Source organism: Paramacrobiotus metropolitanus, unplaced genomic scaffold (assembly GCF_019649055.1).
Source record: "Paramacrobiotus metropolitanus isolate TYO unplaced genomic scaffold, Prichtersi_v1.0 Parri_scaffold0000234, whole genome shotgun sequence".
Lineage (NCBI taxonomy): Eukaryota > Metazoa > Tardigrada > Eutardigrada > Parachela > Macrobiotidae > Paramacrobiotus > Paramacrobiotus metropolitanus.
The window spans coordinates 1-27,563 of NW_026570454.1; the positions used below are offsets into that span (position 1 = coordinate 1).

A 27,563-nucleotide genomic window follows, 5' to 3' on the forward strand; every position below is an offset into this window, starting at 1 on the left:
TGACCTTTCAAGTTTCCATTTTTTTATCCTTTACTCGGTATAATATACCATTCCATAACTGGTAATGCACTTCAAATTTCGATCTTGTTTCCGCGTCTGGTAGGTGTTCCAATTCGTCTATGATCATTGCCGCAGATGGGGATCTTTCAACTGTTTATTCCGCAATTGCAAGTTTGAGTCATCAACCTCTTCTTCTTCGTCACCTTGCAGGTTGACAATGCGAACTTCATCGCTGTACTGGTTCATTCAATCATGATGACCTTGCATCGTGGTAACGGTTTGTACCGCTTTTTCGCCTGTTTTGGGAATCTCAACAGTTTGATTGGGCATTCGTTCAACGCTTGTGCCACTTTGTCCGTTTCCCAAAGGTCATCTCTATTCTCCGCTCTCATCAAGTCCCGTGACCTTTCCGTTCTGCGTTTGAGAATTCCGCGTCAAGTCCGGTGACCTTTAAGTCACTAACGGCGGGCAACCAGCTTCTCACTCGGTTCACTTTTGCTTCGTTTCAGCCGACTCGTTCGCCGTAGCTGAAGTGACCTTTAATCGTTCTCCCTCTGTTCCACCATCTGGGAACAGCTGTCAACGTCAGTTGCCGGTTCCTTCGTATCAAACTCCTTCTTGTAATCCTCGAAATTCGGAATCTCGTCAAATTCCTCTTCGTGACACGTCGGACCTAATTGGCGCTCTTGATAACGCGTCCGCGTTGTCACAATATTTTCCCGTTTGTATTCGATTTTAAATTGGTGACCTTGTAATGCCATTGCCCATCTTGTCAGGCGTGGGTTCATTCCGACTTTATTCGTCTCTGACCTTAACAAATTGGTCAGCGCCTGATGATCCGTCCTTACGGTGAATTCAGCGCATAATCAATGTACGGCTTGAATTTTCTGACAGCAAACACGACTGCCAACATTCCCATTCCGTTACACCGTAATTTTTCTCCGCTCCATGTAGGACACGACTGGCGTACGCGATCGGATGTCCATCTTGTGACAGTACGGCTCGATTCCTTCTTTGCTCGCGTCGCATTCAATGACGGTCGGTTTCGCGGGGTCAAACTTTGCCAGTACTGGACCTTCACAGCAGCTTCTTCAAACTATTGAACTCTTCTTCATGTACTGTGGTCCAGTCCTTTTTCACGTGTTTATCTTGTCTCAGCAACTCATACAAGTGGCAAGTCTTCTGTGCGTATCCCATTATGAACTTGCGATAATAATTCGCCAGTCAAGGAATGACCTTAACTGCCTTTCTGTTTGAGGCCGTTTGAACTCTGAGACCGCGGTGACCTTTTCCGGATCCATTCGATTCCATCTTCGCTGAGTATATGTAGGAATCCCATTTGTCTCATTCCAATTCGCATTTCGTTGGCTTAATCGTAAATCCGCTTCAACTAGACTCATTAAGACATTTCTCAAATTCTGCATAAAAATTTCCCAAGTTTTTCCGGCGAATACGTCATCGATGTACCCGAAAACGCAACCCTTTCTTTTCGCTTTCGAAGTACTTTGTCCATACACAATTGGAATGTTGCTGGTCCGTTGCATACTCCAAATGGCATTCGTTTAAACCGGTACATTCCATCTTGCGTTACAAGGTCGTCTTGTTGATTGACGCTGGATCCATTGGGATCTGCCAGAATCCACTTTGTAGATCCATTTTTCCATAATATTTGTTGCCTGCGCGCGTCAGGCAACTCATCTGGGTTCGGTAGCGGGTAGTTATTCTTTCTCGTCAGCTTGTTAAGCATGATGTAATTGACGCAAAATCCTGGTTCCCATTGTTCCGTCGCCATTTTTCTTTACTGCCAATACGACTGGAAAACTCCATTCGATCTGACGGTTCAATTACATCTTGTGCCAACATCTCTTCGATATGCTTCGTTATAAACTCACGGCCTGTCCAACTCGTTCTGGCCGGGTTGCATTCTTCTTCGCGTCTCCCGTATCGATTACGTGGTGACCCCTTTCACATCTCCATACGGTTTCTTTGATGTGGGTAAGACCTTCCAGAATTCCCAAAACGCGTTGTACACGTCGTTTTTCTGCTCTTGGTAAGGTCAGGTCCCAATTTCAAGTTTTCGATTATCTTTTAAGTTCAGCTTTCGTTGTATCGTCCACCTCCGGGTCCTCGAGTACGTTCTTTACTGTCCCTGCGTTGACCTTTACATTCTCCATATGTTCATACGGTTCAACGTATCCGAGAAGCTGATTTTCTTCACGATTCGATATTTGCTACTGTGATTCGCAATGACGATTTCGAAGTATTTTCCTCTGTGGTCCGTCCTCCTGCCAACGGTTGCACTTCAGTTTCCACTTGTGGGACCGGTGTGAACATCAGCTTGTTTTGAGCCGGTGCATATTTTCCCATCTTGACCTTTACACGTGTGCAGTTTGACGGTTTCAATTTGATTCGTTGGTCGCTGTAGACTTTGATCGTCTTTCTTCGACATTCTAGCTTTTCCACTTTCAATCTTCTGACTTTAATATCCTTTCTTTTTCTTCATCTACTTCGTCATCCTCATCCAAGTCCATTAAATCCTCTTGCTCGAAAGGTCACTTACACCTGAATCTTCCGAAGTTGTTGAGTTATCACTTGAACTCGTCCACTCAGGTCGAATTACTGCTCTCATATTCTTGTGCAGTGGCTTGACCTTTGTCAGCCTTTTCAAGTGGGCGCTCATCAACTCCTTCATCTTCCGATGAAAGGTCACTTTCGTTTTCTCGCGAATCGCTAAGTTTTTCGCTTTCGAATTTTTTGAGCAGGGTTTGTCCCCTTCTTTTGCCTTTCGCCCATTTCGTGCGGCTACTCTCGGTGACTCCTTGCTACTCGAATTCTCGTTGGTGACCTTTCTGATTGATCGGAGTTTGACCTTTCTTCGTCCGATTTTGACTTTTCCAGTTCATTTATTTCTTCGGGGCTCGTTAATGGCTTTTCGGTCAACTCGACCGGCGGACATTCCTCACCGTTATCGAGTGACCTTTCCCCGTTTTTTTGCCTCAGTTACTGGGTTTTGTTGTTCGTTCGATATCCTTTCAACTTCCTCTTTAAACCTTTTCCACATTTCACCTCTGTCCGTTAACATCTGCGCAATGTCGAAAGCCGACTTTGAACTTTCTTCTGTTTCGTTCGATTGTCCTTCGGCTATCTCAACTGGTTCCTCTTTCTCTGCTTCTTTGACAGTCCCTTATCGGCTTCATCCTGTTGAACTGTTTCGTAACCTTTAGGTCGTTTAGGACCAACGAAAGATGCAGTTTGCCATCAGTTCTTCGGTGACCCATTCATCATTTGGAATCGTTTCATACATGCACCATGTATCACCACCTCGTTCTGGGTAGTCCACTCCATCTGGATCTGGTGCAAAGGTCACCTTTTTCTTTTGCATAATCCCGGTAACCTTCTTTTCCGGGTTGCCTGTAGTTCTCGCATTTCTTTTACGTCAAATTTGGGAATTTCTCTCAAATTTCTTCCAATATTTCTCGAATGCTTTTTCGTTTCCCTCTTTTAACGCGTTGTAGTACACTTCAAGTGATTCGTAGACAGGTGTACCAAGTCCTGCCGGGAAGATGATCGTTCTCCCTTCACCTTTATACATGTGGTTCACACGGAAGTCCCAGAAAAGGTCAACTCTCGCTTCTTCCCACATTTCTCCTTCTTCGGTCATCTCTTCTATCTCTCTTTCAAATCTCTTTTCTGTTGCTACCGGATCAAGGGGATCTTGGATTCCTTTCTCGACACGTTGCAACCAATGGTTTAGCCATCTGCCTCTTCCAATTATAAAACTTTCCACACATGACAACCACGTTCGATATCTGTTCCAATGATACCGTTCGATGTGTGGTTTCCACATTTCGTTTGTCCGCATGATGCTTTTCGCTTTCTTTTGGGCATGACCTTTAAGGTCTGCTAATGCGGCATTACATCTTGGCCATTCTGAAAGGTCATCTTGAGAGGCATTTTCACAACATTCCGCGCATTCCCATTGTGGTTGCACTCTGCACGGATCCTCAAAGTAACCGTGGTGACAACTCCGGCTCGTTCTTCTGGAGTTAATGTCCTTTGACTCGCTTCAGGTTTAACCTGTTCCTGTACTGTGGTATCTTCCTCACATTCGATTGGAGTCACGCTTTTATCCTCAGAGGATATTTCAATGACCTCTGGTTCTTTCTGTTCGGTGACCTTTCAATTGTTCGAGTGCCTTGTCGCGGATTTCGCTTGTAAACATCTGTTCCTCTTCAACTATTCGTTTCAAAACTCGTAACCTTTCACTCTTTTTATCCTTCCCACTTTAGCCGTCTTTATTCCAGTGCCTCTGGTACTGGGATAGGCTACCCACTCCATGTCTGGCACAAGAGATTGTTTCGCTGCAACTGCCGCTTCTTTCTGTGTGGCAATTATCTCTTCAATCGTTGGTGACCTTTCGGTAGCAGGTCGTGGTTCGAAAGGGTTCCTTTTGAGATTCACGTTCTGTTACTTCCTCTTTGGTTTTATCTGGTAGCCTTTCATTTTGGGTAGCAGATCGTGGTTCGAAAAGGTTCGAATTACGCTCTCGTTCCAAGTTCTCAGTTGCTGGTGACCTTTCGTCTTCCTTTCCCAGTGCCTCTGGTACTGGGATAACTTTTCCGACTTTTCCATTTTCATTTTTCGTTTCCAGTGCCTCTGGTACTGGGATAATTCTTCCTGCTGCACTTTTGTCATTCCGGTGCCTCTGGTACTGGGATGACCTTTCTCTCCCTTCTGTGCCAGCAAGGTCCGATTTAATGTCTTTTCGATCTCCTGCTGGATCATTTGCAACTGCTCAAATGGTGACAATTCTTTTCGCGTCATCTTTTCTTTTCGTTTCCGGTGCCTCTGGTACTGGGATTAGCGTTTTATTAACCATTTGAGCATTTCCTGTTTTGCAAGTTCGGTGACCTTTCCGACTTGAACTTTGGCGACTGGTTTTGGGTCATCTTCTTTTCTTCTTCACCTTCATTATCCACAGTACGAATTTCTTTTCCAAAGTCGAATCCCAATAACACTTGTACGTCGTCACACTTCGGTCGGACGTAGAAGAATGTTCGCTTGTCTTCTTTCGTAAGGTCACTGGTGCTACACAGTAGTGCGTCACCAGGAATCCTGACGTTCCGCTAATTCCATTTATCTTCACCAATCTATCTGGTGGCAATGGGAGCATATGAGTCCATTCTTCTCGCAAAACGGTTTGCTGATCAGCGACGTCTCAGCGCCGGTGTCCAACATTGCGTTGACCTTTATGTCTCCCACTTTCACTTCGTGTGTGTATGCTTCAATTCTCTTGGGCAATTTTCCGTTTTGAATCTTCAGTGTGTGAATCTTACATTTCACAGGAATGAGCGATACTGGTCCCGGATCCATATCGGGAAAGCACTTGTCCTTTGCTGGAGTGCTATGACCTTTCAGTATCTCGCTCAACTTATCAATCCTATGTGGAACGTTAGTCCGAACATCGTAATATTTTCGCGGCTTTTCTTTATTTGTTCGCTTCTCTGTAGCCATTTTATCACCGGTGACCTTTTCGGCACGTTCTGCACTTGCTCATTTGCTTTTGTGCCATGCATGTGACCTTTAGTCACTTCATTTATCGTCTGATGGATCAGTTCCTCTTTACGGTTTTCATTTCGCTTATCTCTCAGCTTCTCAATGACTTCACTTGTTATTTGGTCAGCTCGCTTCAATTCGTCTTCTTCGCTATCTTTCATCTCGTCTGGTGACCTTTCATATGTAATCATATCATATCCTTTTTCGGTCATCCATTCGATCACCTTCGCGGACACTTCATTGTTCGTTTTTGTCTGATCAATTTGCGAAGACATCCCGTCTGTTCGGGCTGGTGACTTGTCATTGGCATCTTTTTGCAGTGCCTCCGATAAGTCCCGTGACCTTTCAACTGTACCGCTCTGTTGCGTTTGCGTCATCTCGTTTGATCGTCCTTTTTGTTCGTTTTGCGCTAAGTCCTGTGACCTTTCGTTGCGCTTCATGACAAATCCGCCACCTGTCAACTTTTGTATGGGGACTTTTTCTCCATAATTCGGCGGTTTATCCTGTGGCGGAGCATTACGTGAATAATTCCAGTCAGCTCGAATGTCTTCTTATATTCCTCTGGATTGAATACTGGGACTGGGTTCGATGACCCTTGCGCTGGTTTCCCGGTAACCAACTCTTCCAGTCGCTTTCTTTCACATTGCGTTCGCAACTGTTGCATGTCCCAGTAGTCCTCTTGTGACATTTCGCTTTCTGCTTTGCTTTCGGTGTCACGGGTATCCACATCCCGTGATTGCCATTCGGTCTGTAGGCCACTTTTGCCACTTCTCCTTCTGTTGTGTGTTACTGCGTCCACAAGTGAGTCGTCGGAGTTCTGTGCCATTTCATTATTCTTTTGCTGCGCTGTTCGCAGTGTCAAGTCTGTTTCTTGACCTTTTAACACGACGCTATCGCCGTGACCTTTGGCATTCACACTGCTCCTTGACCTTTCACTTGAACTTTTCCAACAGAAGGTGACCTTTCATCTTTACTAATGACGGTGATATTCTGCTTAATCCATTCTTGCCTTATTCGCTTCTCTTCTTCGTCTTCTGAACAATTCCAAAACTTTGGCTTTGGCTCCCCGTAACAATCGCAACTTGGCTCATTCGCCTTATCGTTTTCTGCCAAAAATTTCCGGAATTTCGCATGCTGCTCGTTTTCTTCTTGCGCAGTATCGTTCTGCGGTTTCTTCTGATTAAGCAGCGCCTGTTTAATCTTTGCGTTCCGTTGTGCGCGTCGTTGCGCTAACACTTCTTCGCTGCAATACGGTGACCTTTCATTTTGCTGCAGTGTCGCGCTACCGTCACGACAATTTCCACTCGCAGTACCATTCTGCGGTGACCTTTGGTCCCGTTGCGCGCTTCCACTCGCAGTACCATTCTGCGGTGACCTTTGATTCTGCGACGGTGTCCTATAACCGTTCCATTTCCTTTTGCGATGACGGCATCCATATAGCCGTTTCTCTTTGCTGTGGCGGCATCCATCTAGCCGTTTCTTGTGGTTGCGGCATCCATATAGCCGGTCCACTTTGCTTTTCGCTGACGGCATCCATATAGCCGTTGCAGTGGTCACATTCACTGCAGTACCATTCTGCAGTGGTGACCTTTCCCTTTATCCGGTGGTTTAGGGTCGGGTCGATCAGTAGGCTCACCGGTGCCTACTGATCTTGCCCGTTTCCCTGAACCGGCGCTCCCACCTTATTGCGCGCCCTGCACATTTCCTTGTTGTTGTCCGATATCGTTTGCCGGGCCGCCACCGTTGTTGTCTGGCCACCACCCTGTTGGTAGTTTCCTTGGCCGCCGCCATTGTTCTGGCCTCCTCTGAAGTTTCCGCGGCCGAAGCCTCTGTTTCTTCCTCTGAAGCCGCCGCGACCGAAGCCACCGCCGCGATAGCCGCCGCCTTAGCCGCCCCATTTCCATTTCCATAGTTTCCGTTACCTTGCTGATTCTGGAAGTTCGCTTTCGCCTGGTACCATTGCGTAATCAGGTCATATCCATTTGCGACCGCTTGGCGCCAACCACCGAGCCCGCGCAGTCGTTGCCACTCGTTGAAGGCAAACAGGTTTGGGTTCTGTTCCGGTGGTGTGTTGGCGAATTTGCATCCCTGGGTCTGGTGGTTGCCATACATACAGTATTGGCACATCTGAACGTTGTTCGCCACCCATCCGTCAATCATTTGGAACTTGAATTCTGTCCGTGACCCTTGATTCTGCTGGTAGTTCTGGTTTCCTCTATTTGGCTGAAAGTTGCCTTGACCTTGACCTTGATTCTGAAAGTTTCCTTGGCCTCCATTCCAGTTTCCATTCCCATATCCATTTCCGCCAAAGTTACCGTTACCCCCTCCTTGTTGTGGTAACCCGACATTCATGGGGACCATATTCTGTGGTGCAGGTGGGGCCACATTCTGTGGAGCCACATTCTGGGCTACTGGTCTCACTTGAGCTGCTGCCTGTATCGCCGCCACCATCGCGTATGTTATCGGTTGCCCCGTCTGACTGTCGATAAAGGTCACCTTTTCGGTGACCTCTCTGACCGGAGTCTCCACGCGGTACTCAGCCGGCTGCTGGGCTGGCGCAGCTGCCATTCTCTGTTGCGGCACGTTTTCAACTTGACCTTGGCGGATCGTCACGTAATCCTGGGTGCGTTGACCTTTTGGCGCCTTGTATTTCTCTTCGCCAGTGGCCCAATGTCGAAAGAAATCCTTCACGTCCGTTGGCGTTTTGCACTTCTGTATGCGCAATGCCTTGTAGAGTTCGTTATCCCCTCTACACCCTTCAATTAGGAAACCCACAGCTTGTTTCTCTGTGATGATCCGTTTTGCTTTAAATCGCATCATCGCCTGGTAATACTGATCAAGCGATTCTTTCCCGAGTTCGAATTTCCTTGCATAGGCCTCACGTAAGCCTAAGACTTCTTCGTCTCTATCGCCATATTCATCTTTGAATTTCTCCATCCATTCAGTTATTGAATATTCAATTCTGTCTTCTGCTGCGATGTCTTTTCGCCTTCGAACCAAGTTTTAGCAGGACCTTTCACCGCACTAGCAATCTCAATCATAATTTGGTCGTCCGTCAGCTGGTACGTCCTTTGGGTTTCTTTACCAACCGTGTCCATCCACTCACAGTGTCGCGGCTGCCGTCAAAGGTCATGAGGGTGTTTTCCGAGCCATCGAATTGAGTGCCTTTGTTAATTGTACCGCTGTGTTGGCTGCTCTCTGGTCCTCGTCTTCTTCGCTACTCTCATCATCATCGTGAGTTCGTTGCGCCTTCCATAACGAGACTTCCTTGGACGTTCCTGCCGGCTGGGGGGTCTGTCTCGTCGTCCTTCGTCGATAAACACATTCGTTTCGTGTGCGGGGGAAATTGTGAAGGGTCACCTCGACTCATATGCGGGTAACTTTCCGAAGGTGGCTCTTTGTCGTCTTTGACCTTTTCGCCATCTCTTTCATTTTAACACTCCCCTTACCGGTGCCGGTTCGTAGCGGCATCTCAAAGTGGAAGCTTTGCCCGTGCCCGTTTCATGCGCCTTGCTGTAACTGGGCGGAGGGACTCCACTGTTGCCGTTTTAACTCCGTATTGTAGGAGTTGTTCATCTTTGTGCTTGTTAGACGTCTGGAGCGCCTTGTTCTCATCTTCCAATCGTTTAGTTCTCAGTTGAAGTTCTTCTCTTTCCTCTTTAGATCAGAATTTTCCAGGTTGACCTTTCGTAAGTGTTCCTGCAGTTTAAAAGACTCCTGCTGGGTGACCTTTTCATTTTCCCGTTCCATCTTTTTGATGTGCTCGACCAGCTCACTCGTTTCATTTTCGAGTTGCTGATACTGCCCAGCTTGGCTGATCTCAGCTGATCCTTGATTGCGATCAACTCATCATCTTTTGCTAATGCTGTGGTGGTCATCTCGACGAGGTCAGTGTTCAACTTTGCAATTTCCTGACTCTTTTGAGCGACCTGTTGTTGCCACTCTTTGTCCTTCAACTCCAATGTTGTGACCATCGTGTCCAGTCGCCGTGCTTCCTTCTGCCATTTGAGTCCTTCCTTAGTGACCTTTTCAATGTCTTCTATGACCTTTTCGTTCTCCTGGTTGACCTTTTTGATTTCTTCTTTCAGGCGTTCTCCTTCCGTAGCTGTGATGTCTCTTGCCTCTCGCATCGCTTTGATTGCATCATTGCGCAACTTCTCAGCTTCGTCCGCCCGTTCCTGATGACCTTTCGATTCTAGTTGTAGAGTACTGACTGCTTCCTCCCGTAGCTTCAGATCATTCCTTAGTTTGAACGTCTCCGTTGCCAATGTCGTTAACCGTTGTGTGACCTCTGCGAATTTAGTCGCGTATTCGTCCCGTTTAATTTCAGCTTCAGTGACCTTTTGACGCAACTGGTCGCACTCGTCCTTCAATTCCGCCAAGTGCCGTGACCTTTCTGCTGATTCCTCTGACATGCTTTCATTAAGGTCACTGACAGCGAGATGACCTTCCATTTCTCTGTCATCTGCCATCTTTAGGTACTCTTCTGCAATTTCCTTTTGTCGCTCATATTTGACTTTCCAACCGTCTGCGGAGCTCTGGAGGTCACCCTGTTGCTGTTCCAATTCGAATAAGCGAGTTTCGAGTGTCGATAATCTGTCTCGATATTCCTGTTTCCGCTTGTCCGCCTGACGTTCAGTGGCATCAAGTTCATTTTCCAGCTCCCTTACGCGTCTCCTAAGAGTTAACGTAGGACTGTTTGGTGACTGAGGTCGTACATTGATAACCTTTCCATTCTGTGTCCGGTCAATTAAATGTTCGGGGATATCCTTAAACGGGGTCACTTCTTCTGCTCGGTCAGCCTCTTTCATTGCAGTTTGAAAGGACATATTCATCGTTGCGTCATCATCTGTGAAGTATGACTCGTTGGATTCATCTGAGACCATTGGAGTTGCAAAAAGGTCATCGTCCGCGGTCTTATCGTTCAGTGAAAGGTCATCCAATCCCAGTTCAGTCAGTTCCTCTTCGGTGACCTTTGTGTTTCTCCCATCCACTTGAGCCAGGTTCACATTTTTATCCTGCTCATTCGTTCCACTAATGGTAGCATCAAGCTGTGATGCTCCAACTGGTTCCGCTCCCCTTTCTGTGGGTTTATCCTCCCCTGTGACCTTTGTCTGGTTCATCGGTTTGCCTCCCGCCGTAGACGCGGGAGTTTCCTTTCCGTCACCGCTGGAGCTCTCTTCGTTCTGTATAGCTCCAAGCGCCACTTGGTATGTGTTATCACTGCCTTTGCTGTCCTTTCTTGCAAAGGTCACAGCCGCTCGGGTCTGTCTATCATGTCCGACTGGACGCGCGAGCGACTTGTATTCCTTCTTATAAGGATCAACTGTGCCTTGTTGTGATCCTCGGGAGCTCCTGCTTCCCTGACTGCTAGTGGATGTCGGTTCCTCTTGTTCTTTGTCCATGTTGATCGGATAACTTGGACGCTCCTGCCAATTGTTCTCACACACACGTTATTGTATGGTTTATTCAGTTGTCCTAAAGGTCACTTCGTACTTCGAAATTTTTCTAAGTCCTTTGTAAAGGTCACTTTTCGATTGAAAAAATTTCGACTAAGTCCCGTTTAAAGGTCACTTTTTCGGTAAAAAGTTCGAGAGATTTGCCCTAAAAGGTCACTTTCGGACAAAACTTCGAAACCGTTTTTACAGTTTGAAACACGTTAGCAATGAAATCCTACAGCTGCTGATATCGCTGTATCACTATTCGCTTCAATTTCACTTCGATAAAGGTCACCTTTCGTCAGTTTCAGATCACAAAGGTCACTTAAATAAGTCAATTAGGACAATTCCAACTTTTTAGTAAAGGTCACTTTTCAGGTCAAAAGTCCTGTTCTGGTCTCAAAGGTCACTTTCTGACTCAATTCAACTCAAAAGGTCACTTTCCAACTCAGTTTCAAGTTAAAGGTCAATTTCCAGCTCAATTATATCAAAGTCACTTTCTAGCTCGACTTTGGTCAAAGGTCACTTTTCCTTTGTCTGAACTCAAAAGGTCACTTTTCGTCTCAATTATCTTATCTCAAATCAAATCTCCCATTACAGCTAGAGTTCAGCGGAAAATCCCCATTCGGGTTGTTTACTTCATTCTGATTGGTCCGCTAGCTCAAAATATTCAGTTCAAATTTCGGCCAATCACAGCTCAGATAACTGACCAATCACGTTAATCCGTTAAAAATTTTTATCTGCCTGACGTCACGGTCAACGGCCAGACATGCGCGCCGCGTGCAAAACTCCGCCTACTTTTACACTCAGCTCAGTACGGACCAATAAAAATTGCCAATTTTACCAACTAGCCAATCTCGTAATTATTAACGGTTTTCTACCTGTTAACCGTCCGTCCGTTCCGCGTTCCACGGGGAAATGATCCAAATGATCCAGATTCTTCTTCCACTATCCGTTCCCGCGCTGCCGCCGGTTTTACCGTAACGGTGGTGCCGCACGCTTTCGGTAAGTTACTGTGCCGGCTGACTGCCGTAGCAACAGTAGTGGCGCTCTACTCCAGTTTGGAGGAGTCTGATCTGTCTTTTCCCGTGCACCCCTTTTGGCGCTTCGCCGCTTGTGGCCCACGGCTTAGGATTCGCTGAATCCTTGCCGAGTAACAGTGACACCAGTGTAGGTCTTCGCTGAAGACTCTACACCGAGGAACACCGCCGACTGAACTCTTGACTCTTGCACAGCTAAGGAAACAGTACGGTTCTTCGCTGAAGATCCCGTACCGAAAACCGAAGCTGGAAATCCACGTCAGATGAGGCAGTTCACCGCTTGTGGTGTGCGCTTTGCTGTGGTACAGACCTGTGCCTTACTGGTCGAGTTCACATCAAATAACAGGCCAACTTTGCCTGACACAAATCAAATCAGAGAACCGCTGTCGGCTCTGCTACCATCTAATGGTAGATCCAGAATGGATCCACAGACGGAGACAGAAACGGAATCTATCCCGTGGAGTGAGCGACACGATCTGGGTCGCGAGCTATGCGGAAACACAAAACGTCGCACCGTAATCGCTGACTTTTAATAATATTGAAAATTCCGACAACAGAAAATCAACACTGATCGGCGCAGCTCGATCGTAAAGCGTGGAGCCCATTCAACAGCGTGCAACGCTGTGCAGCACGTGCTATGCCGCGCCCACTGACAAAACACAAGCCAATCAGAAGCGAGACACAACACAGGCCATAATCCAAAGGCGTGGCGCCTAGCGCCACTGACGTGAACGCTAGTGATCCCGGTCTCACACTCACTTGCTATCGCTTCGGATACGGATACGGCAAGATTTTCTCTTCGCGTGCTCGTTTGATTTAACTGTGTTCAGTCCGAGCGATTATTACAAATCCCCGACTCAGTTTTTGTCTGATTTGTGCGTTTTATCAGTGTTGTAGATATTGATGATAATTAGATCTGTGTCGGACCGTTGTAAAACGGTTTAACTTTTACTGAGACGACTGAGCCATAATTCGGTTGGTTCCTGCATCTTTAGACGTATTTGGAAATAATTGCGGAAGATGGCATCGGGTGCGGACCGTGCGGGTATGTCAGTAAACTAAGCGCACGCTTAACCGCGCTTGTGCATAGAGTCCGGCATTCGAACCGTCAACGCTTCCGTGTTTACGAAGAAGTGATTCAGCCAGCCGCTGATTTTATTGCTATTTCCGCTTCGCTCGCTTAACATCTCTATATCCCACTAATTAGGTAGGATGTTGTAGGTACCAGCGGGATGTCGTCGAACCCGACGATGGAACCGCGGCAACCAGGAAGTGAGGTTCGGTTGGTTCTCGTGTTCAAGCACGCCCTGACGTAAGTGCTACCGCCCCAAGGACGTAGATTGTAGTAGGGGGAATTTAACTGCTGAGGCCAGCACTCCCTGTACTTGCTGCCGTCAGCCGGCTGGAGTTTTACGTTGTGGCTAAACATGACGCTTATGTACCGCGCCTGATTTAACCATATGCATTGCCGTAACGTCACACTCCAGGCGGGTGACGGCAGCAAGTCCAGGAAGTGCTGGCCTCAGCAGTTAAATTCCCCTTATACAACACCGTGCGCTAGAAATCGGTTGGAGGTCATCGGCTTATTAGACGATTGACCACCATCACACATTGCAGGCGCGTTCGCGTCAGACAGGCTTTCCGTTCTCTCGTTCCCTTACGCAACCGACCATACCCACAAAACGAATAATTTTTAAACAATTTCTGGCGGTCGTTAACACTTATCTGCCATTTTTTTATGTTTTCTTTAACCACTAACTGTATATTGCAGGCACGTGGCTGGACAGGGTAAATTTAGCCAAGAACTGTTGGACAAACTGCAAGCGGTACGTGAAAGTCTTTCTTCGTTGTAATAAATGCGCTTTGTTGTTGTGTCGTCGTTATTGGAAGAGACGAAGCAGACTGCAGACGTATCAATTTATCGACGGGAAAGGTCGCGTTTCAGATTCTGGCGACCCATAATTTTACCAATCAGTTCATCGTAATTTGTAATGCAGTCAGATTGTAGCGTTGTTGATTACAGGATGCTGTTTTCTGTTTCCAGGTACAGAAGCGAAAAAGCCTCATGTTGGAGGTGGATCCGCGTGGTATCAACATCGCCGACGTCAAGGCGTTTGTTCTGCATGAACTGCAGATGACGGATCTCCCGGTCCAGGTTCGTGCATGCGAATTTAGCCTGAACGTCGTCAGTTTAGCGCAATACCGCCTTTCTAAAGCCATAAGACTACTGCTGCCTGTTATTTTTATGGCGTGAATATCGTTATTTTTAACTCCACTGGATGCTTTTTAGATGGCGGTGATATTGGAGAAGAAAATTATTTTGGACACGGTTTTCATCTCTGAACTGATCCAATGGGGCGTTTCAAAAAGGGTACGACGTATTTCCTCCTTTTAGTTGTAGTATGCTATTGCCGTCTACCGGCACTATGCATAGGATTTTTTTCAACCGTTATGGCCAAATACGAGTATAATCTGGTTTTCTGTTTCTGCCATAGAACCGTGTATAATACTTTACTTTCGTTCATCACAGGTGGGCGCCGCCTACAGCCTCGAATACACCCTTCTCCCGGCCGAAACATCGCTTCCCATTGCCGTCGACCAACAGAACGGCCTGCTGAAGCAGGCAGATCCCGCGGCCGGTTGCCACACTACCCCGCCACCGGCGCCTATCCCGCCTTCCAATCCCACTGTTTCCCCTCCGGAACCTTCACCACCTTCCCCTGAAATTCCCGTACCCGTCCGCGGCGTTGATGTGCCGAGTCCGCAGGGTTCCAGTGCGGCCGCACCATCAGACGGTGAAGTCACAGCGCCCGCAGCTACGCGCAAACGACGTCGTCCACAGGCTGCCGGTGCGAAGAAGATCCTGGATTCAGGTAGCGCCCTTCCACCACCACCCCCCGGGATGGGAGGAGAACCGGGTCCGAAGCGGCGATTAGTGTGGGTGCCCCCGGCAGTACCACGGGTGGCGGCGCGCGGTGTCTCCGTCGGCGAGGTCGTGAATCCGGGAGGGAGTGTTGCTCCGGCGCATGTGTTCGCCAGCGGATACGGGCAAATGGCCAACGGTAAGGATGAGTGCCCGCGTTTGCCGTATTTCAGCACGTAGCATGTAGCGACTCCCTACTATCCATACTGAAGTCCTTTCTTAATTATTATTATTATCGCAATACAGTAGCCAAATCTTTTAATGGAAATTTCTTACCAGCTACTGGAAAAGTTTTTTTTGGTTAAATTTTATGCGCTAGAAAAATCAGAAAATTTTTTAAGTGGGTCTAGAAATTGGAACGAACTGGTAATTTTTGACAACTTTTTTGAAGTACGAAAACTTCGGTAAATTTTGCATCATTTTGCTAATAAAGGTAACTGTACGATATGTCACCAGTTGTTCATTTGTATTCATTTTCTGTCTCGTTAGGCACTATGGACAATATCCCAGTGCCCGTGGGTTTTCCGGTGCTGCAGCCGAAACCCATAAGCCCGCAGCAGCCTAGTGTTCAGCTGGTTCCGGTGCCGACGACGGCGGCGACGAATGCCGGGCAGCGGTTCTGCATTACCACGCGGCAGTTGGCCCTCATGTCGCAGCTGGCTGTTGGCCATCGCAAGGTCACCATCACTTTCGAGGACGAGCGCGGTAACGTGCAGACCGTGTGCGTGGAAAATCGTGCCTGATCAGGATTGTTCCCTATGCGAATCGTCGGATCTTTCTGGTTTGTGACCAGCCACATCATTAAGTTGTTGCATTTTGTCCATGGTTGCTTGCTGGAGCTTGTTTTTATTCATTTTATGGGTGTTATCCTTGGTTTTATACGGCGATCGATGAAGTGGTTTATCAAGCCGACAAAATGGTGTCTAGCCGAAAAATAGTTGAGTTGTGAACTGAAATTTATTATACGGTCTCGGCACTGCCGATATTTGTTGGTATCTTTATTTGAGTTTTTAGGAGACGTTTTGCGGCCGGGTGTAGCTTGCTTTTCTTGTTACAAACTTTTGGATTAAGCCTGGCAGAAAGTTGATAATAAATGAAGAGCCAGTTGCAGCCAGATACTTGTTCTCGCATAATAAAAAACACGAACCCGCTCAATCGGGATCGACACTGGTTTTAACCTTCAGTTTTCTGCAGCATCTCTAGTGTCTTTATGAAAAGTTCCGTCTATGCTAATTCACAATAATATGTTAAGCATTTTTCCTTCGATTCGAACACAATAATATCTTTGTTGGCTTGAGTTTAGTTTAACGTTTTATCTGTTTTTAGAGGGATGAGCGCACGATACTTCAGCTGGATTATAAGGATCAGCACAACGGTATGTTGTACGAAGGTTGCTACTCTCTACAGAATGGCATGTGTCAGCCAATGTACAGCGCAAATGGTGTGGCGTTGCGCGCCATAGTATGGAGTGTGGCGTACGTGAATTCAAAAAGTGTCGCTGCGTTGATGCGCTAGAAATTACGGCAAGCCTGTACATGACGCACAGGCTGAGCTATTGTTTTGTGGATCTGTGCGACCCTTTATTTCAAACAGGCAGTTATTTGTTTCCCATTTCTGCAATAATATATGATGAAAATATTTTCCCTATGAGCCAAGAAGGTCTCTTTTAAGTGAGCATATCACAGCGTCATTGCGGTGACCGCATTCGCAGAAAATATCTTACAGTATGAAATCTTTTATTGCAGCGTGTATTTCTACGGAATGTAATCTTGTGGGTACAAATATATTTAGACTTAGAAAGTCACATGAAAGGTCGCTCTGCGGTTTAATTACTTTAAGCTGGATGCGACAAATCTTCCGGTTTTATTAGGGCGTCAAACATACGGGGCTGCGACTTCCGTTGAGTTTACACAGGGGATTTCAACGTTAATCAGATTATTGAAAAGGGTCTGCAGGACCAGTGCTTAATGCCGTACTGAGGCTTGGTGTCCCATTTAAACGCCGCCGTGTCTCGCGACTGCAGGAAATTAAAACTAGCTTTTTCATTCTACATACAAAATTTAGAGGTTGTTTGATTATTTATTACTGCAGTAACAGCTGATCATGTATAATTTAAGTTGTGTGGCCAGTATCAGTGGTGCTGATTGTACCAGAAATTTTAGTGTGCCTTTGCAACGAACTGCTCAACGCTCCCATATAGATTCCCTTCTGACAGCCAGGATAATCATTGCCGTGATCTCCTTCTGCTTGAACGTTGCTTTACTAATCGTGCATCTAATCAAACCGGGTTATATCACCCATTTCACCATATACCTCTTGTTTCTCTATATTGCCAATACGGTGTATTTAGCCGGTGCATCGCCGTTTATTTTTCTCAGCGAGGTGGGTACATCCCCTTTTTAAAACCACTTATTTAATTGGACGATAAACAGGCTCAGCTAAAAACTCGTGTAAGCACACTGTGTAGCTCCAGAATTGGACTATTATCCAATTTTCTTGAAACTTTGCTGTAAAACGCATTCGTCCGTAAAGAGGCAAATCCAGGTTCATAACATCGTTTTGAAATTTTAAGGTGTTTATACGTATTAATTTTACTGTAATGTAAATGTAGTACACATTTGCAGGTTTACAGTATCGACATCGGTTACTACGGTCAGCCGCTCTGTTTATTCTTCAACTACTTCCAGCGCATCGTCAGCGTCATTCCGGTACTGTGCCACGCCCTCATCGCCCTGAACCGGTTGTGGGCGTTGCGCTATCCCATCAACTATCGCAACCACCACACGAAGAAGACCGCCGGATTCATCTGCCTGGCCATGGTCCTCTACGTCCATCTCATCAAACTCCCGGCTTTTATAATCTACCTCCCGTATCGCTACCATTCTGTCACGGCATCCTTGGCGCAGTGCAAAGACCCAACGTCTGCCGGGTACCGCACGTGGGCCCGCACGGATCTCGGGATGAATCGGCTGGCGCCGTTGTTCCTGATCATCGGGATCTATGTGTACCTGATGATTAAACGGTTCCTGCGGAAATTAAACCCTACGACCGGCAGTCAGCGGGGAAAGGTCACCCACCGCAACGTGGTCCGGCCCTTTCTGATCCTGACGCTGACCACCATCGGGGTGGTGGTCAGCTGGTTACCACTGGATGTGGTATACTTTTTCCATTGGTTTCTGGAAATAAGCGTGTCGCGTACCGTGTATACCGCGTCGCATATGTTGTACACGTTGCAGATTTTGTTTGATCCACTGATGTGGATTGTTAGTTTAAGGAAAATTAGGAAGCGATAAATTATGTGTTTTTTTCTTTTGCGCTGACTGTTACTGTAGTCCGCTCTTGTTCAGTTTTTAATATTTGTAGTTTTTGATGCGATACAGGACAAACATAAATCGGCTTTGTCGTAGAATTACATGTATCAAAGGTCACTGAATTTATTTATTGGTAAATGTTTATGACGCTAACAACATCTGTATGATTTTGATTGAATTTCACAAAGCGGTTTTAACGGTTGACGTAGAAATTAAAGAGAAGACTGGTCTTTAAAATATTATTACTAGTACATTGTAATTATATTCGAACAGACTAATTAAATTTATTGCTTATTTATTTACAATTTTGCCACATCATTCCGCTTGCCGCGTAAGTTTGCGGTTAAATATTACGGAAGACGGTTACAAACTGTACAGCAGAAGAAACGGTTTATTGATAAAATAACGACCTCTTTCGTGATTTTCCTGTATTTATTACTAGTGATCGCAAGCGAGACGGTTCGTGAGGTCTTCTTTCGTCACCAGGGCAAAACAGAGAGGATTTATTAAGGATGTTTTGCCTGTTCCGTTAATCCACCGAGATTAGCGTGCCGCCACGCCACCCAGCCGCTTAATTAACGTGTTGGATTTTTAAATAAATATTTTCCGTACTTTACCGATCTTCCGTGCCAACACCGGTTGACGCAGTACACCCTGCTGTTTGAAGGAAGTCTGCATCCGCGTAGACAATAGTTGCTCCGCGTGTGCTGCCAGGAAACTACGCGGGAAAAAATTCCTAACGGTTACAGACAGTAGAAATAGAATGCTATTTCTTGCCGATATGAAATCAATAACTGCACGTTTTCCTGTTGATATAACCGATCGTGTTCCTTGTTGACGTAGTCTTCGTAAAAGCCGTCCGGTACCTTTAATTATCAGCCCTTAATTTCGCCGTAATGAAGCGCGCAATAATTAAAATTCTTGATGCGACTAAAAGGTCATTTGTACCGCTATAATTTAGCCGATAAAATGCTGTGTAACCGCCTTGAATTCAGCTCTACACAACTATACAGAACGCCGCCGCCATGGACTACGCGAATCTGTCTTTCCACCACAACGTGACCTTTAACATCTCCCGCAACGGAACAGTGCCGGACCTGTCCATTCCATCCGATCGCTCGGTGCTGCTTTTCGCTATCCGCATCGCTATTGCGGCTGTGTCGTGGTGTTTAAACGCCGGTTTACTGGTTTTTCACGCTATTAAACCAGTGTACATCACGGATTTTACGACGTATCTGTTGTTTCTGTACTTAGCTAATGTCGTTTACTTGACCGGCGCGCAACCGTTAATTTTTTGGAGTGAAGCCACTAATCACGATGTCGGCTATCTTGGGCGGTCGGCCTGTACTGGGTTTAATTACATTCAGCGTGTCGCCAGCATTGTGCCGTTGATGTGCCATGTACTGGTGGCAATAAACCGTTTCTGGGCGCTGCAATGGCCGATTCATTACCGGAATAAACATAACAAGAATACTGCGTTGTGGATCTGTCTCGGTATGGCGACGTTTTATATTAAAAACAAAAATATTTCGAGCCGGTGTTAGGATGAGTTGAAAACATAAAAACACGTAGTTACATATTTTTATGAAGACGTTTCCGCAGCTAATTGTTGAGGTGTTTGACTCCCAATGTTTTTACCTCGATTTATTTTTAAATTTTTTTTAAACCGTTGGATGCAATTTAGAAACGTTTCAATGAAACGTTTCTGTGAAAGTAATTTGAAATTAATTATAATTTTAAATTATTTACAACTATTTTTAAATTACTTAATTTTCAAAATATTTTTAAACAAAAATATAAAATAGTAATTTTTATTTGAAACATAAAAATAAGAAAAAAATAAGAAAACAAGAAAATAAAAAGATATAGACTTACTGGCAAAAGTACAACACATAAGAATATGTCAGCGCTGATAGACACTAATCAAAATGATTCAAATTTAAGCAAAACAAAATTGGCATCTGTGACATCTCCTACCCCTTCCCAGTCCCAGTGAACGTACTGTGGGATAAAGGCGTCCTTACGATACCACACCTACCAAGATACCACACCCACTTTTTGCCGCCCGCTCGGTCAACCATCCGCGCCACGGCCGACCGGATAAGAGCGGCCGCTGGCCGGTACACCGTAAAGTGGTGCGGCCGTTTCTGGTTCTGACGCTGACCACCATCGGAGTGGTGGTCTGCTGGCTGCCGTTAGATATTATTTATTTTCTACAATGGTTTCTCAATGTGAATGTCGCCATGGGATGGTTCCGGGCGTTCCAGATGCTGTATACGCTGCAGATTTTGTTTGATCCGCTGATGTGGATTTTTAGCTTGCGTTTGCGAAAAACTGCTGCGTAATTCTCAGGCCCATATTCTTCGCTGCGTTAGTGTTACATTGTCACATGAATCTTGAGGGTGGTTGTATCATTTTAATTATTTTAATGTTACATAACCGGAAAGACTGGGTTATATTTATTCAAGAAATGTTTCGAATATGTCAGGCAGTTTTAATTATTCTTGTAAAATCAGATTGCGTGATGCGTGTATTGAATATCATGTGATGCTTTACCGTAAACCGTAATCAAGTAATACAAAAATAAATTACTAACGCACTTTGACAGCAGTACACCGTGTCTGTACACAGTACTGCTGTAGATCTAGAGCATTATTAAGCCGTCTTAGTACTAAGCTGTAGTTGATTGTTAACGTTATGAAGAGCTGCCTTGTACGTACGGTTGTACCTGTTCCGTGCTTATCAAAGGCAAGAAAAAGCAATCTTGTTCGTTGAGCAAACGAAATGCCATTACTTATATCACCGTTTCTAAGATCATTCGTTTCCTTGTCAGAGTTGACACTTATAATCCTTATCCGTTAATCACATAAGCTCGAAATTCGTGAATGACAATATCTTTATCACACTGTAGATTACGATTTTCGCGAAATAGCGTTATAAATCACGGGCGTAATCTTATCCTGTCTTACGCGTTATCGGCGCAGCAACTGAATGTTACCAGCTTCGTTACAAGAAATGTTGTCACAAGAGAGAAAAATTCTCAGATTTCTTGGCAAGAAAGCATCGCGTTATGTGAGTCCCGGTTTACAGCCGCGTGCGTTGTAATTCAAGAAATGCTGCCGTTTCCTGTTTTTGTCCTCTTTCTCGGGTTGGGTTGCGCCACGGCCGCGCCTTCCCTGAAATACATCACCCACCATGACCTTTCTCTAGTTTGGCAAGATACCGGCAGCGGCGCCGACCACGACGGTTCATACTGGACGCCGGTGAATCTCCCTCCTGGATACTATTACCTCGGTCATCTGGCCAAATCAGGACACTCCCTCCAGCGGGACGCTGATTACGTGACCCTCGTCAAACCGCTGACGGAGGACGCCGTACACCCACCCATCGCTCTGGAATGGGTTTATGACGATTCAAAAACCGGGGCGGAATGGCCGCTGACCATCTTCAACCCGGTGCCTCCGCGCGGCTACACTTGTCTGGGACACGTGGCGCTGCGAGCACGGCGGGTGGTGTCCGTCGACCAGTTTGCGGGATTGGTGTGCGTCAAGACGGAACTGGTGGTCGGCGGGGTGGCAGGGGTGGAGACGTGGAATGACCGGAAATCCGGGGGGCAGTATGATTATTCCTCGTGGACCATAGTCCCGGCGTCCAGCTCCGACGGGATGGGCGTCCATAATTTCGTGGGGCACCAGTCGTACGGCATCCCGGGCGGATTATCAGCACAGTTTGTGCTAAGACGGTCGGCCGTGGAGTCGGGTGTGACGCCGATCCCGCGGGAGGATATCCCAGGGTTGATTACGCAACATGCTCCCAATGTGCTGTTTCATCCCGAGGACCAATACATGCCGGACAGCGCCGAGCACGTCTTCAACAATTCATTGTTTCGATTTGGTGTTGTCAATAACGAGGGTAGTTACGATGATTTCAGCTTGGCGGACGCCGGGGAAATCCCGGTCAGTGTCGTCCGACAGACACTGCAGGGAAAACTCAACCAGGCGACAGTCAAGCAGTACCTTATCGATCACAACCACATCAGCGGGGATATTGGACAGCGCGTATGGCTCCGCATTCCGGAGACTCTGTGGCCCGGCAACCTCCCGCGGACCCGGGCGTACGTTCGGGTGGTCGGGGACGCCAGCCGACCGTTCACCGACATCGTCTTCTACTTTTTCTACCCGTTTAACGGGCCCGGGAAGTTCGAGTACGGCTGCGGACTCATCGAGCAACAAGGCCAGATGACCCGCGCCGGGCGCCATCAAGGTGACTTCGAAGCGTACACCCTCCGGTTATTTAACGGGTCCGCCGACACCCCTCCGACCCCGGTAGCCGTGTACCTCTCGGTGCACAACGGCGGCTATTGGACCAACTACGACCAGCTGGTTCGGGTGGACAATCACCCGGTGGTCTTTTCAGCCAAGGACTCCCATGCCATGTATCCGGGGGAGGGTGTCCAGGGATACTGTCGGCCGCGGGCCATCTTCGTCGGGTTCTGTACATTCTATGTGGAACTACAGGATTATTGTGGGCGCGGGACGATGCTCCGGGTGGCCGAGCAGTATCAGTTGGTGGACGAACGAACGGCGGCGACTGGGTGGATGACCTTTGATGGGCGGTGGGGAGATTATGAGCGGGTGCATGAGTACTACCCGATGAGGGTGAGTTCGTACAAGGCTGTGGAGAGCGGACCGAGTGCACCGGCGTTCAAGACGAGTTGGAGTACGCCGGAGCTGAATGATCAAGTTACTTGTGATTAACAAGCGGTGAACGTTGTGTAGAGCGTGTAAGCGGGGAACGTTGTGTTTTAGGTAATCACCTCATACATATTTGTAAACATGTTTTTATGCTTATGTGCGACTCTAAGCCGACACGAACTGTAAACGGGCTGCAGCACCATAGTAACCATAAACACGCCGCGTTTACAAGCGTTGCCAGGCACCTATAAATCCAAATATAAACTACTCCGTACATAGAAAAAAATAAAAATTATTATTACTTTCAAAAATCATTCAGACGGTTTACGCAATAATCAGGCCGTTGTGAATGCACAGAACGTTGCCTCTACTTGATTATAGTACACGCCCTTCCTGCATGCTTCTCGCAGCGATGAACGGGTGAGGGAGATGAAACGGTGTTGTTCATCCGCGCACAACCTGCTTTGTCTGGCAGTACATGGACTCCCGTAGATTTTCACATAGCTCACTGGGTCCTCCGCGATACACCTGCAACAAAATCCCTATAAATGGTTAGACATGCGATGGGTGTTAGTTTGGGAATAGCCTCCAATTTTCTGGTTTCTAAACTTGCTTAACCGTATAGTGTCTTTATCGGCCGCCCTTTGTTTGCTAGTTCCTGGCTTGGGGATGTGTTTCGCATGAGAGACGATTTTACTAAGCGACTTTTCAAAAGAAACACCCGCCGATAAAAAAATGATGGGTTTAACTTTAATGATGTGGTCATGATGCAGCTAACATTGTAAGTGTGTGGCGTACAGACTGTATATACGTACAACATTACACAGCGATAAGGGTGTTTCTATTCCAACAAACATGTAAGTACCGATTTGGGGCCTTTCTCCCGGCAGTGGTAGCTCATCACCAGCACCATCTCCATTGTGTCACCACTGGGCCGGCCCAGCTGCTCTTTGGTGGCGTATACCGTGCATTCCCGCATCCCGTTGCAGTCGTAGGCCAGCAGGTCCTGCACACTAGCCGGGCCGTAGCACCAGGGTTTATCGCGGCCGCGGCGATCCGGCTGAAAGCAGGCTTCGTCGATGGCCAGGTGCGGGTAGTCGATGGGGCAGCGAATCACCTGCTCCTGGCCTTCCTTGAGAATCAGCGATTGGTAGAAGGACCCGGCGACCGTGGGGTCATTGGCGTACAGCTCGGCGATGGAGGGTTCTTGGTTCTGGGCGGTGATGAGAATCTGGGAAATATATACGCAGGTCGATCGTTATTATAAATTGGCTGATCGGAATGTTTCGGGAAATGTTATTGTTCGACCATTTAAAAATTCTGAGTTTTTCGTAAATGAAATGCAAGGAGTTCAAGAACGTGGCAGTCATGAACATGCGATGGTGCAGAAGATATGGAATGTTTAGTGTAAAGACTAGCAACCTGCCTACAGCCTACCGTTGTGCTAATCCTCAGAATCCAGCTAAAGTATCGTGCGCTCATCGCTTGAAAAATCAAATAAAATGGCAAATTTACATTACACTCAGGCCGACAAAGATGTTATTCGAATCGAAGGAAAATTGCTTAATATGCAGCGTAACTTGTGGTAAACTGCCGCGTGCACAGGAAGATAACTACGCTTAATCAGATTGCAAGTACGCATTGTACAATCACAATGTACGAGTAAGTACGAGTTCGTGAGTGCACTTACTGTTAATAATTATTACCTGTAAATCACTAATAAGTTTATATTCTTTTATTACTTATTGTATTATGTGTACTTTTGCGCAATTGCATAATTATGTACCATTCCATTCGGGATTTAATACGATTCAAATAAACAGAAACCGGATAAATGCAGTAACCAGATGAATAAAAACCGGTACATTCGGTAAATTCGTACAGTGCGCTGTAATTTAAGGTAGGTTGCACCAAACCCTCCCTGCGCGGTGTATAACATGAAAAGCGTTTATTTTGCCGTACGCCTTTTTGTGGGTTGCATATAAAGACAAAAACTCTTTCGTAAGTAATACTCATTTTTGTAGGAGGTAGTACAATATTATTAATTTTTGTTTTTGCGTTCACCTCATTACTGCATGACAAAATTGACAAGTTTTCTACAGTAGATGACAGTACAGTATTATTTACCCGCATTTAGGAAATCGACTCAAATTCGCGCTGAACCGTAGAAAAACAGATACAAGCTATACAGCGTATCTAGCCACTGACGTCCATCCGTAACACCTAACAGAAAGCATAAGTATTTCAGACCGCTTTCCCAAGATGAAAACCAAAGCAGAATCGCCTAAGCTACAGCAGTAAGGAAGACATTTGAACAGCAAACGTTCAACGTAAAAAAGGTAAACCCATAGGTCGGATCCCACCCAGCAGCCCAGCTGCTGCACTACTGTGAGGAACAAGTTCGCCGCTGTCATGCTAACCAGGAACGCGGCATTTAGACTCTAATCTTAGTGCCTCGCTGCTTTCGGGAGCGACACGAGCATGAAAATTGGCCATGTGATCCCGCGAAATAATGTTTTCCGCACTTGTCACAATGACGATCCCGAACATCGCCTATCAAAATGTTCCAGTTTAAAATATAAATTTATACTTCTGCATGCAGTAATAAGCCGGTAAAACAGCTATTTTCGGTACCCATGCAGCTCTTGCAGTCCGTACAGTGGTTCGTGAATTTCCCGTCACAGAATCGTGGCTGGCCAGTGCACAAATCTGTCACGAAGAAACCTTGGTTGCAAGCACTGCACCGAACAGGATAATCGCCTGCTCCGTAATATGCGTCGGCTCCTGGAAGAAATAAGCTGGAAATTAATACGAAATTATTGGAATGTTAAATTTATTAATGTGATCACAGTTTTCCAGAACACTATCGATTATCTTCCAAATAACGACTGCAGCTTCACCATAAATCAGTTTACTGAAGCTGTGGTTGCTAATTTTATCCTTCGGTGCGTTAAATTAAACTGAACACGCTGTATTTTTTAAGATTTTACCTTAAAAATTTGATTAACCTGCTATTAGTTTTCATGCCGGCAAATTTAGCCGGCTAATTACCGTTATCCTTTTGATACAAAATCATTCTCAGCATAACGTCGATCCGGGTCTTACAGGGCATCCCAAAAGTTTCCCCACACACTCCGCTGGAAATCACCGCATCCAAATCGGCGACACTGTCCAGTTTGATAAAACGCCGAGCGATCGCCGACCGGACGCAGTGGCCGACCGCGTCCAGATCTTGCACTCCTGCCTCCTGTAATTTCTTCCTCACCTGGGCCAATGTGAGCATACGAGGCATTCGAGCTCCTGTTTCGGCTGGCTTTGCCTGCTTTTTTGGGCGAGACGACGCTGTACTTGTCCTATCTTTGGCCCTCTTTCTACGCAGCTTCGGTACTGTGGACCTGCGTCGCTTCGAGCTTGATTCGGATGGTACCCCTAATGGCAATGGCATTGGCCCATTCACAACCGTGGGCCGCTGGTCAGGCACATTCGGAGAAGATTCGTCCGACATTTTCGTCGTACCTGGGTTTCGCTTTAGAATTCTAGAGTAATACGTGTGTCAGATGATGTACAGGGCGCGGAAACGCAACGTTGTGAGCATTCACAGTTCTATTTTTAAATAGCGCCGCCGTTTCTAGCGCTCACGCACTCAGTATTAGATTCAAAAGCTTGCTTGCTTTTTGTACATACAAATCAAATTTTGCACACGATGAACAAACATTCTGGAAAATTGGTAAATGCAAAGTGAGACCTAAGTTGTTTGAAGTCAGAACTGAAACATACTGTACATGTTTTTGCCCTGAACAGGAATGTTTCCCGCACCTCTTGTTAACTGTCAGTTTCCGATTTCATGAAGGACACACTAACACAGGCCCGCCAAAAAACAGTGATATCCGCGATGGGAAAAGTAGTAAAGTGATCGGTAGCTAGTGCTTGACACAAGCTATTGTCTTGGCAGTCTCTGGATCAAGCGTGCTGGATACAAAGTGCAGTTACAGATGCATCGAAATAAAGATTCCGGAGGTGGGCTGAATTTTATGTAATTAAAGGTACTTCTGGTGACAGCTCAATGCCTTAATTATACGTAACGCTGTATTGCAGTACAGTAAGTATTTTAATTTTTTTTCGTGGTCCGCATCATGTTTGTTGTTGTTGTTTTTGTTTGCATAAGTCATGTTTAAACCAACACATTGGATTCGTTGCTATGCTGATGTCAACACAGCACAAAGTGTTGTGTGTCACTGCTGACCCCTGATTTTAACGCGGACTGGAAATTGAAACGCTAAAAAGTCAGTTAACTAAGTTAAGTACCATATTACAGTACTAGTAATTTTGAGAAAAGTAGGTATAGTACTTATTTACTTACATAAACAATACAGGCATCGTTGTACTTGACGTTTACGAAATTAAGTGTACATACCGTGTGTACAGTACATGCTCAGTGTACATGCCGTGTACGATAAAGTGCGCACATCAGGAAAATCGATGTGTTATAAGTTATTGTTTCAGTACGATTGTGTTTCGCCTAATGCTTATTAAAGCAAAAGATGGGATGTATGTTTAACAATCGTGATGCAGCGACATTATTTCGGCAAACAGCCGAGAAA

At 46.2% G+C, this 27,563-nt stretch overlaps 3 protein-coding genes and 1 long non-coding RNA gene across 5 annotated transcripts; 1 reads left to right on the forward strand and 3 right to left on the reverse strand.

Moving 5' to 3' along the window:
• Positions 1–9,332: 9,332 nt before the first annotated feature.
• On the reverse strand, positions 9,333–10,442 carry LOC129601397 (golgin subfamily A member 6-like protein 22; the record flags this gene model as incomplete). The annotated part of the gene is made up of 1 exon (XM_055500192.1): positions 9,333–10,442. A coding segment is annotated over exon 1 (1,110 nt), but the record flags the coding sequence as incomplete, so codon positions are not given.
• Positions 10,443–21,156: 10,714 nt separating this feature from the next.
• LOC129601396 (uncharacterized) lies at positions 21,157–24,553 on the reverse strand. Its single transcript, XM_055500191.1, has 3 exons — positions 24,400–24,553; positions 23,828–24,193; positions 21,157–23,490 (listed from the first exon to the last, which is right to left on the reverse strand). The coding sequence occupies exons 1-3, from the start codon at positions 24,442–24,444 to the stop codon at positions 23,407–23,409; spliced, it is 495 nt and encodes a 164-aa protein (XP_055356166.1). The 5' UTR covers positions 24,445–24,553; the 3' UTR covers positions 21,157–23,406.
• LOC129601406 (uncharacterized) lies at positions 21,382–23,025 on the forward strand. The gene has a single exon (XM_055500202.1). The coding sequence runs from the start codon at positions 21,382–21,384 to the stop codon at positions 23,023–23,025; it is 1,644 nt and encodes a 547-aa protein (XP_055356177.1).
• Positions 24,554–25,023: 470 nt separating the features above from the next.
• On the reverse strand, positions 25,024–27,098 carry LOC129601402 (uncharacterized). 2 transcript variants are annotated; one of them, XR_008692217.1, is made up of 4 exons: positions 26,779–27,098; positions 26,014–26,498; positions 25,597–25,746; positions 25,024–25,515 (listed from the first exon to the last, which is right to left on the reverse strand). It is a non-coding gene; the product is annotated as an uncharacterized LOC129601402 (long non-coding RNA). The 2 variants fall into 2 exon arrangements; XR_008692218.1 differs by having other exon boundaries at positions 26,740–27,098.
• Positions 27,099–27,563: the final 465 nt, after the last annotated feature.

Excerpts from the sequence above, each read along its gene's own strand:
- LOC129601406 (XM_055500202.1), top strand. The coding sequence starts at position 21,382 with ATGCTGCCGTTTCCTGTTTTTGTCCTCTTTCTCGGGTTGGGTTGCGCC.
- LOC129601396 (XM_055500191.1), bottom strand. The coding sequence starts at position 24,444 with ATGAGCGCACGATACTTTAGCTGGATTCTGAGGATTAGCACAACG. Across the intron at positions 24,194-24,399 it reads TTCTGAGGATTAGCACAACG|ATTCTCATCACCGCCCAGAA; the intron begins GTAGGCTGTAGG and ends TATATTTCCCAG. Across the intron at positions 23,491-23,827 it reads GGGAGAAAGGCCCCAAATCG|GTGTATCGCGGAGGACCCAG; the intron begins GTACTTACATGT and ends ATTTTGTTGCAG.